Consider the following 12,412-nt stretch of genomic DNA (forward strand, 5'->3'; position numbering starts at 1 on the left):
GAACGTCATCCGTTCCCATTTACATCAATGCATCTGTGCTGCACTTCCCTGTGGACTGTGTAGAGGGTTCTTGGTCCCGCCCCTGTTGCACTTGCAGGCTAATTTGCATATCTATGGTAATATTTCAATCTCTGCATTGATTCACTGTATCTTTATGCTCCTATTAAAGGCCACTCAAACCATTACTATCGGGTCAGCGCAGGCGGCTGCACCCCGGTGGTTGGGTCTCCAGATGATGGGGTCAGGATAGGGATGGATGGAGATGTGGGAGCGCTGCTCCGGAGGCTGCACAGCTTTCTGATATTATCTGTTTACACATTCCTCTCTGCTACATCTGGGAATCCTTGTTCTAGAATCTCCTTGGGCTCATGGGTTCCTCCTTCCGTGTGTCCTGGTTTTCTCCTAGTCCTCTAGGTGGAGCGATTCTGTGTATGTGGCTTCATGATGGACACGAAATACAAAAGAGACGCTGCAGAAGTTCAATGCCCTCAATCCCCCCCCCCCCTAAAAATCCCGGAAAAGCCCAACTTGAGGACCCCTAGGGTCCAACCTTTCAATGTAAACCTTAGAGTCCCCTGTATAGACTGTGAAAGGGCAATGAAGAGGTTAACATTTCTGCTTTTCCATTTTGTTGTTACAATGTAGATTCCAGAAATGTACAATAGAATGTGATGTTCTCTTTAAGAATCGTTTGGAAGGTTCCATGTTCAGTACTTGGAGGGGGGGATCTGTTAAGTGTTGTAGGTGGCCGCCGCTGCTGACTGTTTCCTCTCTCCTCTGCAGATGCCGCTACTTGGCGGTGCAGCTGTCGCCGGCGATCCCCGTGTTTGCTGCCGTCCTCTTCCTCTTTTCCATGGCCACGCTGCTACGCACCAGTTTCAGCGACCCCGGCGTAATACCACGAGCACTACCGGATGAAGCGGCTTTTATCGAAATGGAGATCGGTGAGTCACAAAGTGGTGCGAGTTATATATATACTAAGCCTCAGGATGCATTTTTTATACAATCGGAAGGAATGAAGTTTTTGAAAATGGCGCCACCATGGTCCACAGGTCGTGTGTGGTAATGCAGCTAAGTTCTAGTTCTGGATGTTACCAGAGCCACTCCATGTTGTAGCTTCACAGGCTATTACAGTGTGCCCCTTTCTGCCTGCTGTAATCTCATAAAGTTGGAGAGGGGATTGGAGATTTCCTTTAAAGAGACAGAATTGGCAGGTTCGGCCATGCAGGCTGCAGATATTTCAGTACCTCACACTGCTGTGCTCTTGGCTCTCTGTATGCAGCCACTTGACCGTGAATATTCTCTTGTGTTGATTGCTGCTGCGTTCAGTTATAATATTTCTACAATTTATACTCCCAGCAGCAGGAAAAGAACAATGAACCAGCTCAATGCACAGAGCTAAGTGCACAGCAGTGTAAGATTCCCCCAACCCCCCCCCCCCCTCCTCTTCGCCCACAAACTAAAACGGCTTATTGAAATTCCAAGACCTGACAAGGCAACGCAACAGCGAGAGGCAACGTTGTATCCGTGTCCTGAACTGGATATAACAGACAATGTAACTGTTTTATATGTAGTGCAGTGCGGATGTGGAAGATAGGGGGCGCTCCTGATCCTGTCCTCTGGAGATAAGCAGAGTCAGGCAGCTGCTTATCCATATTTCTTGAGATAACGTGTTTATCCAGTGGTGGCCTGGAATGATGGCGGCAGCTTCTGTCTGACCAGAATTTCCAGACTGATCAGTCAGTGATTGACATTTCACATCGACTTCTATGATTCATCCATTTGCCTTGAAATAGAACTCGTATGACCCCCATCCCAGCGTCTTATCTTCTCATGTGCAGAGCTCTTCCCCCTGCACCAGGTGTACAGTGGAACGGTGTCAGTAGTGCAGAGCTCTTCCCCCTGCACCAGGTGTACAGGGTAACGGTGTCAGTAGTGCAGAGATCAGTACAGAGGAGGGGGGGGGTTGTTAAAGGGGGTTCAGAGTTGTATAAATCTACCCCAGGGCTTGTAAAATGTGTAAAACTGGAAAATGTTACTGATTATTTTCTTACTCACTGTTATCCGCCCCACCTTCCAGTTCGGAGTGGTATTGCAGCTTGGGCCCAGGGAGTATAGTGTAGACCTGCAGTACTACTGACTACCTGCAGACTGAAGGGGGGCGCTGATTTTGAAAGTGGGAATAGATAGTTACTTAAAGCATCAGCGCCACCCCTATCCATAGCTGGTATTGCAATATACCTTCTGTTTCGTCCTGTACTCCTATAGAATTGCTCTTTTAGAAGTTCCTAGAATATAATTTTATCACGTTTCCTCCTTCCTGCATCTAGTGCAGTATTTTCTTATGTGGAAAGATCTGGATAATGACTCGGCAGTGACTTGCAGATGACGATGTCGTAGGCCTGGGATTCCTAAGATTTTCCATCTTGGTGACGCAGCTCATAGATAGCAAGTGGTTATTCCGGGGACTGCGTTACAGCGACACCTTCTGGAGACCAGTGGATGGTGCAATAGATGATAGACTAGAGCTCCTTACATTGAGATGAAATGACACCTGAAATATCCCAATAACATTGTAGTAATAATCCAAATAATACATGTAGTGTGCGGGGGGCGTCCATGAAGAACTGTCAGGTGTCCAGATATTACAGAGAGAAATGCAAAGTGTCCCCCCCCCCAAACCTCCTGACAATCAATAGGAAGTCTCCAATAACTAGTACAGAGATGAGAAATCCATGTGATGTGATATCACACGGACGGCACAATGGTCTGACCGTATAGCAAGGATCGAGCCGTTAAACCTCAATTTTAAAAGTTTTTTTCGTTGTTGTTCTATTTCAGAGGCGGCCAATGGGAACGTGCCGCAGGGTCAGAGGCCGCCTCCGCGCATCAAGAACGTCCAAATCAACAATCAGATTGTGAAGCTGAAATACTGTTACACCTGCAAGATCTTCCGTCCTCCTCGCGCCTCGCACTGCAGTATCTGTGATAACTGTGTGGGTGAGTGACACCGCTGTGCGCTGGGGGGGGGGGACCTGGAGAGCTGCGTACAGGCAGGGCCGTGGGGATCATTCCACATCGTGGCTTCCAGCAGACGTCTGGCTGCTTACATTCACTACAGAGAATCGTGGAAAGCCCCAGCAAAGGGAATCCCCAACTTTTTGGGTTCAGATCCCTTTTTTTTTTTTTATGTTCCTTTTTGGGTCTGAATCCCCTCCCCTACTATATGGGAGACGGGAGGAAAACATTGAGCCACAGGCTGCGCTGTTGTCAGAGAGACGTATCCAGACGCAATGTGCTGCGTTATATGAGGACATGTCACATTATATACTCTGCAGGGGATGGGAGGGATGTGTTATATAGTGATGTGTGTGTGTGTGTGTATATGTATCAGGACATATAACATTATATACGCTTTTATTGATAGGCGGAATGTGTTACATAGTGATTATTATAGTGTTACATAGTGATTATTAGAGTGTTACATAGTGATTATTAGAGTGTTCTATATAATGTACTGACTTCAGGTTTTTGCTTCTTTCAGAACGTTTCGACCACCACTGCCCCTGGGTGGGGAACTGTGTGGGGAAGAGGAATTACCGCTACTTCTACCTCTTCATCCTCTCCTTGTCCCTGCTGACAATCTACATCTTCGCCTTTAACATCGTCTACGTAGCTCTGAGTGAGTCCCCGAGGCCCTTGGCTTCTAGTTCTGCTGCAGACAGAGGGCAGGAGCGGTGATGTTATCATGTATCACACAAGAGCTTAGATACAGCGGCTCCCAGCCCTGTAGGACTAGATGCGTAGCTCCACAGGGCAGTGATACACGTGTTGGGCTTAGATACACCCCTCCAAAGACCGTATCACACATTATAGAATGAGATGCACGGTTCAGGGACAGAATATATAGTAATGGGTGTGACGCCTTATCACATAGCACCGGATTAGATACCTCAGCGTGTCTGTACCACACACATGGGGGACGGTGATGGATGTGACCTCCCAATCTCTGCTCATAAAAAGACAAAACAACCACAAAGTTTAGTAATATTCGTCTTGTGTACTTCTGAATCCTTGATATTGAGAGGATTAGGAGGTTGATATGGGAAGACGTCAGTCTTGTCCTTGTGTTTAATTTACAGTGTTTTAATTTTTCAAACTTTTTGTTTTTCTCAATTTTCAGATTCTTTAAAAATTGGCTTCCTGAACACGTTGAAAGAAAGTCCGGGGACATATCCTCTCTGTGATCTGCACATTAATCACTGTGTGTTTTGTGCATGTTGTCTTCATGTCTTGTGTGCTAGGAACGTGGTCTACAGCAGCGCAGAGTATTTCAGCAGTGCAGTCTTGGTGTAAACTTACAGTATAGCAGAGATCTCCGGCAGCGCAGAGTATTTCAGCAGTGCAGTCTTTGTGTAATGTTACAGTATAGCAGAGATCTCCGGCAGCGCAGAGTATTTCAGCAGTGCAGTCTTTGTGTAATGTTGCAGTATAGCAGAGATCTTCGGCAGCGCAGAGTATTTCAGCAGTGCAGTCTTTGTGTAATGTTGCAGTATAGCAGAGATCTCCGGCAGCGCAGAGTATTTCAGCAGTGCAGTCTTTGTGTAATGTTGCAGTATAGCAGAGATCTCCGGCAGCGCAGAGTATTTCAGCAGTGTAGTATTTTGACTGTTACATAACGGCAGTTCAACAGCAGCACAGAGTATTTTAGTTCAGCATTCTGCAGTTGGCGGTCATAGACATCTACAGAATATAAGTAGCAGGGTCCCCAGCAGTGCAGAGTATTTCAGCAGAGCGATGTGCAGGCTGTTAATAAGTAATAAATATCTTGAAGCCATGGTTGACCCCTTTTTAACATTTCTTTATATAGGAAGAGCCCGTCCTGCTCACAGCTGAGGGTTTGTTACTGTAGAACAATGGACAAAGTCTTTCCATGTAATTTATTCATTCTGTTTCCACTTTGGGAAAATGCACAAGTTTCCAGATCACATTTTGCCTTTAGACGTTCTCTGCTCCTTAACCCTTTGTGCACTGTGCTGGAAGTCTTCATCTGCTTCTTCACCCTCTGGTCTGTGGTCGGATTAACGGGATTCCACACGTTCCTGGTGTCACTGAACCAAACAACCAATGAGGATGTGAGTATTTTATATCAAAGGGGTTTGCCCATGAAATCAAATCAAATTGTAACCCACTAGTGATGTTTACACAATAAAGATAATTTTAACCACTTACTTTACAATGTTACTCAGTTTTATTGCTGTTTTAGCTCCTATCACTCAGTGATGGTCAGTGTAAGAGTCCAGATTGTGAGCGGGGACTCTCTAAGCAGACACTTCATTATCCCTCTGTGCTGTGAGATGCCGTGTGCTGACAATGTGCTTAGATTATCAGGATAGAGGGTTTATATACACTTTAGCTTCTGAACATTCACTAGTATCTGACATTTAGAAAGAGATGAGACGGATCAGAGATGATGAGATTCATGGGATGGATAGAACACACAATGACACACTCAGCTCTGCTAAATATGGGCTATAACACACTTGAATAAAGACTTCTCTTGCCTGTATCTTGTAGAAAGTCTCTGTACGCTACTGCTTGCTGGCAGGAAGTGCCTGTGTCTGATCTGGGCTTGTAATACTGGGAGGGGGGCAGGTGGTAGAGGGCAATGCAATGTGCAGACAAGAGAAGCTATTCATAAAAAAATCTGCCCTGCCATTCATCTCTATGCTGCGGCACTTGGAGATGAATGGAGCAGAAAGGACATGCATGGCCGTCTGTTCCACTCATCTCTGGGAGCAACAAGAGCTCTGAAATGGGTAGCTCTGAACATTTCGGATCCCCTGTTATCGTGATCTTTGGGGGGGGGGGTCTTATCACAGCGACTGCCATCCTTGACATAGGTGGCTGCCATAGTGCGACCTGAATAAGCCTTTACTAGAGGCTCTAATTCAGATGCAGCAACTTTCCAATATTCTGCAATATAGTAAAATTGCATCAGATTGAAATCTAAATAAATAAACATATTAGTTATCATTGTGTGCAATCTATCAGAAGGGGGTGGGGGGACTCCAAATGTCTCAATCGCTAATTTTCCACCATTTTGCCAGCCATGGAAAAAAAAAAAAATTCTAAAAAGTTATCAAAAACTCATGCGGTCCCCAAAGTAATATCCATGAAAACAGTGGCTCGTCCCGCGAAGAATGACACCTCACACAGACTCCATACAGCAACTTTTTTGTTTTGTTCGATTTTTAATTCTGATACAAAGTTTGGTAACTACGTGATTGACCCAAAGAATAAAGGGGAGGAGTCATATGATCGCACATTGAAGGCCATAATTACAAAACCCCAAGAAAATAGTGCACCTGTGCCTTTTTTATCAGTTTCCGTGTGTTCATGTTTTATTCCACACCTGTGTACTGGGAAGCTGGAAAAATTCCAGGCACAGGAAGTACCACGTCTCCACAGATCACGCGCCCCGCACAGATCTGTACACAGAAAAGTTATGGATTTTATGAGATGAGGAGTATAAAACAATAATGCAAAAAATGATAAAGGGCCGAGGGGTTAAACAAGAAAAATAATGTATAAACTTTTTTTTTTTTTTTTTCAATGTAGATTAAAGGATCGTGGACTGGAAAAAATCGTGTGCAGAACCCGTACAACCACGGGAACCTCATGAAAAACTGCTGTGAGGTGTTATGTGGTCCGGTGCAGCCAAGGTATTGTACCGCCCACCGTGCATTATACCACATAGTGTATACTGTACTCTGCCCCATGTATTATACCGGTCATAAACTGTATTATCCCATATTGTACAACATCTCTTCATTTTTTCTAGTGGTGGTGTATAATCTGTATGTAGTGAGCTCCCCCTAGTGGTGGTGTATAATCTGTATGCAGTGAGCTCCCTCTAGTGGTGGTGTATAATCTGTATGTAACGAGCTCTCCCTAGTGGTGGCTGTATAATATGTATGTAGTGATCTCCCCCTAGTGGTGGTGTATAATCTGTATGTAGTGAGCTCCCCCTAGTGGTGGTGTATAATGTGTATGTAGTGAGCTCCCCCTAGTGGTGGTGTATAATCTGTATGTAGTGAGCTCCCTCTAGTGGTGGTGTATAATCTGTATGTAATGATCCCCCTAGTGGTGGTGTATGTGTATGTAGTGATCTCCCCCTAGTGGTGGTGTATAATCTGTATGTAGTGAGCTCCCCCTAGTGGTGGTGTATAATCTGTATGTAATGAGCTCCTCTTAGTGGTGGTGTATAATCTGTATGTAGTGAGCTCCCCCTAGTGGTGGCTGTATAATCTGTATGTAATGAGCTCCTCTTAGTGGTGGTGTTTAATCTGTATGTAGTGATCTCCCCCTAGTAGTATATAATCTGTATGTAGTGAGCTCCCCCTAGTGGTGGCTGTATAATGTGTATATAGTGAGCTCCCCCTAGTGGTGGTGTATAATCTGTATGTAATGATCACCCTAGTGGTGGTGTATGTGTATGTAGTGATCTCCCCCTAGTGGTGGTGTATAATCTGTATGTAGTGATCTCCCCCTAGTGGTGTTGTATGATATGTACATAGTGATCTCCTCCTAGTGGTGGCTGTATAATCTGTATGTAGTGAGCTCCCCCTAGTGGTGGCTGTATAATCTGTATGTAGTGAGCTCCCCCTAGTGGTGTCTGTATAATCTGTATGTAGTGATCTCCCCCTAGTGGTGGCTGTATAATGTGTATGTAGTGAGCTCCATCTAGTGGTGGTGTATAATCTGTATATAGTGAGCTCCCCCTAGTGGTGGTGTATAATCTGTATGTAGTGAGCTCCATCTAGTGGTGGTGTATAATCTGTATGTAATGATCCCCCTAGTGGTGGTGTATGTGTATGTAGTGATCCCCCCATAGTGGTGGTGTATAATCTGTATGTAGTGATCTCCCCCTAGTGGTGGTGTATAATCTGTATGTAGTGAGCTCCCCCTAGTGGTGGTGTATAATCTGTATGTAGTGAGCTCCCCCTAGTGGTGTTGTATGATATGTACATAGTGATCTCCTCCTAGTGGTGGCTGTATAATCTGTATGTAGTGAGCTCCCCCTAGTGGTGGCTGTATAATCTGTATGTAGTGAGCTCCCCCTAGTGGTGGTGTATGATATGTACATAGTGATCTCCTCCTAGTGGTGGCTGTATAATCTGTATGTAGTGAGCTCCCCCTAGTGGTGGTGTATAATCTGTATGTAGTGAGCTCCCCCTAGTGGTGTTGTATGATATGTACATAGTGATCTCCTCCTAGTGGTGGCTGTATAATCTGTATGTAGTGAGCTCCCCCTAGTGGTGTTGTATGATATGTACATAGTGATCTCCTCCTAGTGGTGGCTGTATAATCTGTATGTAGTGAGCTCCCCCTAGTGGTGTTGTATGATATGTACATAGTGATCTCCTCCTAGTGGTGGCTGTATAATCTGTATGTAGTGAGCTCCCCCTAGTGGTGTTGTATGATATGTACATAGTGATCTCCTCCTAGTGGTGGCTGTATAATCTGTATGTAGTGAGCTCCTCCTAGTGGTGGCTGTATAATCTGTATGTAGTGAGCTCCCCCTAGTGGTGGTGTATGATATGTACATAGTGATCTCCTCCTAGTGGTGGCTGTATAATCTGTATGTAGTGAGCTCCCCCTAGTGGTGGTGTATGATATGTACATAGTGATCTCCTCCTAGTGGTGGCTGTATAATCTGCGTTGTTTGTTCTGAGATATTGGATTGTTCTTGTACTTTTGATTCCTATTTTTAGTAGGATTTCGGTGGAGCCTGACTCCTGTCCAGTTATAGATTTTGGTTCTGCATATCCTGCAGATCTAGTAGTACTCCTCATCTTTATTTACACTGTAAATACCTGGAAGCTGATTGGCTGCTGAAAGGGAACAACTGCCGATCCCGGGAGTATTATTGACCGCACCTGTGATTACACAGCGAGACTGATACATTCTATCTGCACAAACATTTCCCCTTACTATATGTATAAGATCTTCCCTGCATTAATCTGAGCCGCTCTCCCCCCGCAGCGTCCTGGACAGAAGAGGAATCCTCCAGGAGCCGCTCAGTCTTCCGGGACAGTCCGAACAAGAGAACAGCGGCGCCCAGCGAGATTCTGTAAGTGATATTATACATGATCACAGGGATAACAAAGCTGTACAGAAGAATTATCACATGCTGCAAATTATATACGAAGAGCGGATATATATGTACAGCTGGTATAACCTGGGGATCTCCTGCATATAATGATATATGTACAGCTGGTATAACCTGGGGATCTCCTGCATATAATGATATATGTACAGCCGGTATAACCTGGGGATCTCCTGTATATAATGATATATGTACAGCCGGTATAACCTGGGGATCTCCTGTATATAATGATATATGTACAGCTGGTATAACCTGGGGATCACCTGTATATAATGATATATGTACAGCCGGTATAACCTGGGGATCTCCTGTATATAATGATATATGTACAGCTGGTATAACCTGGGGATCACCTGTATATAATGATATATGTATAGCTGGTATAACCTGGGGATCTCCTGTATATAATGATATATGTACAGCCGCTATAACCTGGGGATCTCCTGTATATAATGATATATGTACAGCCGCTATAACCTGGGGATCTCCTGTATATAATGATATATGTACAGCCGCTATAACCTGGGGATCTCCTGTATATAATGATATATGTACAGCTGGTATAACCTGGGGATCTCCTGTATATAATGATATATGTACAGCCGGTATAACCTGGGGATCTCCTGTATATAATGATATATGTATAGCTGGTATAACCTGGGGATCTCCTGTATATAATGATATATGTACAGCCGCTATAACCTGGGGATCTCCTGTATATAATGATATATGTACAGCCGCTATAACCTGGGGATCTCCTGTATATAATGATATATGTACAGCCGCTATAACCTGGGGATCTCCTGTATATAATGATATATGTACAGCCGGTATAACCTGGGGATCTCCTGTATATAATGATATATGTACAGCCGGTATAACCTGGGGATCTCCTGTATATAATGATATATGTACAGCCGCTATAACCTGGGGATCTCCTGTATATAATGATATATGTACAGCCGCTATAACCTGGGGATCTCCTGTATATAATGATATATGTACAGCTGCTATAACCTGGGGATCTCCTGTATATAATGATATATGTACAGCCGGTATAACCTGGGGATCTCCTGTATATAATGATATATGTATAGCTGGTATAACCTGGGGATCTCCTGTATATAATGATATATGTACAGCCGCTATAACCTGGGGATCTCCTGTATATAATGATATATGTACAGCCGCTATAACCTGGGGATCTCCTGTATATAATGATATATGTACAGCTGGTATAACCTGGGGATCTCCTGTATATAATGATATATGTACAGCCGGTATAACCTGGGGATCTCCTGTATATAATGATATATGTACAGCCGGTATAACCTGGGGATCTCCTGTATATAATGATATATGTACAGCCGGTATAACCTGGGGATCTCCTGTATATAATGATATATGTACAGCCGGTATAACCTGGGGATCTCCTGTATATAATGATGTGTTTAGCAGGTATAAATGTATCTCTGGTATAACCATGTTCTTCTTCTCAGGTGGCTTCTGCTCCGTTGATGCCTACTGACCCTCCTGCACCTCCGGCCCCGGACGTCCACACAGATCCTAACGCCCTGGAAATGGCCGTCCAGATGCCCAAAGAATCAGAAGGCAAAGCGGAGCCGGAGAAGTAAGAGGCAATGAGAGATGTCTGGAGGATAATGTGGCGAATCCATGGAGCAACGGGGAAGTGACAGCCGCCCTCTCCGCCATTTTTCTTTAGTATTTGCTTGTGTTAATTATGGAGGTGACGTCTTGTGAGATGGAGATTCATCTTTATCAGTCTGGGGGAAAAAATAAGTGATAACAAAAACAATATAAAGACTTGAGGTGCTAGTCCTGCCGCTGCCATGCGAGGGCGCCGCCGCAGCTTCATGTCTCCGCTATGGAGCTGGTTCTTCTGAGCTGCAGCCACAATCCTATTATGCATCCCCTTAAATGAACCGAGGACAACCTCCATCCGGACTAAGCAGGACGTTGTGGGGTCTATCTATAGGGGGTCACACGTGGCACCCACCCAAAAATATGCATTGCTTTCTATTTAAAAAGCCTGGAAGGACGAAGCTTCTGGTAAAGCCGAAATGCGTCTGCACTTCTTCCCGGATGTGTCCGTAACTTATTACTCGTGAGATTCAGATCTGAGCCCCCCAAAACCATTGACGCCTCTAATTAAGACTGTAGTCCTAGCGCACACCCCATCCCCCACCCCCGCGACCGGTCATGACGTAGACGTGTGTTCATGTGGCGTGAGCTCATTCCTATCCATAGACAAATCATTCATTACCTAAACTGTAGATTTGTGGTCTTGCAATTATCATAACGATAGTTCGGTGGGGGGGCTCATTAGGAGCCGCCTTATGTCTACAATTTTTTTTTAAACTTTTTTTTTTTTTGTTAATTTTTGAGGGCATTTCGGAACTTCTGAAGTGCAGAGAATTTCCTGCTGCTGCTCTACGATTCTTCTATGATGACTTTACAAAGTGTTAAAATAATGGAGTTTTTACAAAAATAATTTATTTATACAATTTTTTTTTTTTCTATTTAATTTTTTCTTTCTTTTTTTTGTGCATCTAGTAGAGTAGATTCCTGGACCTGAACAAGAGGATTTTCAGGATTGTGTTACTTGGCGATTGATTTTTCCATTTTGAATGAAAAAATAAAAATGATCTGATTTTGCTTATGGGGAGATTTCCATCATCTCCCGTCCTCTCCGCTGTGTCCTGTACAGGACCTTGGATGTGCACTATGACTGCACCCATCCCGCTCCAGGTTACACCCATACTCCCACTTCTTCTCTTCATCCTTGGAGTCGGTCTTGAGGATCCACCTTTCCTTAAATGTGTAGGGAGCCAATGACTGAATATTCAATGCACCTAAGAATTGCCCCCAAGTATCTGAAGAAGGGGCATCCCAGACTCTAGGAGGCAGGACCTTTTTTTTTTTATTACCCCAAAATCAGTACATTTTAAGTAGGTGTCATGTGACTCCCTTTTAAATCCGCTGAAAGGGAAGGAATGGACGTGAGTAGTGTGGATGGGAAGGTACTGAGGATCCCTGCAATAAGTCCAGCTGCACCCCATGACCCGGCACAGAGGGTTTCTCCCTGCTCTCTTTAGTGTCAGGGTTTCCTAGTCTTTGTTTGCCGTGGAGGTGTTGCTATAGCTATGGAGGATGCAATGTATCTTGTATTTGCATCTGTATAAGCTACAATCTTGCAGCCCCTAAAATTGCTGTGGTGCC

At 44.4% G+C, this 12,412-nt stretch overlaps 1 protein-coding gene across 2 annotated transcripts in view; it reads left to right on the forward strand.

Annotated features, from left to right (window-relative positions):
- ZDHHC9 (zDHHC palmitoyltransferase 9) overlaps positions 1-11,848 on the forward strand; it is a 31,068-nt gene extending 19,220 nt beyond the window's left edge. For both annotated transcript variants that reach the window (XM_072123566.1, XM_072123567.1), the window contains exons 3-10: positions 784-944; positions 2,842-3,000; positions 3,545-3,682; positions 4,184-4,230; positions 5,031-5,135; positions 6,622-6,725; positions 9,049-9,136; positions 10,672-11,848. In XM_072123566.1, the coding sequence (XP_071979667.1) occupies positions 784-944; positions 2,842-3,000; positions 3,545-3,682; positions 4,184-4,230; positions 5,031-5,135; positions 6,622-6,725; positions 9,049-9,136; positions 10,672-10,806 (937 nt within the window). In that variant the 3' untranslated portion in view covers positions 10,807-11,848. The remainder of the gene's footprint in view (positions 1-783; positions 945-2,841; positions 3,001-3,544; positions 3,683-4,183; positions 4,231-5,030; positions 5,136-6,621; positions 6,726-9,048; positions 9,137-10,671) is intronic.
- The last annotated feature ends 564 nt before the right edge of the window (positions 11,849-12,412 follow it).

The sequence above is a fragment of the Engystomops pustulosus genome, chromosome 9, assembly GCF_040894005.1.
Source record: "Engystomops pustulosus chromosome 9, aEngPut4.maternal, whole genome shotgun sequence".
Taxonomy (NCBI): Eukaryota; Metazoa; Chordata; class Amphibia; order Anura; family Leptodactylidae; genus Engystomops; species Engystomops pustulosus.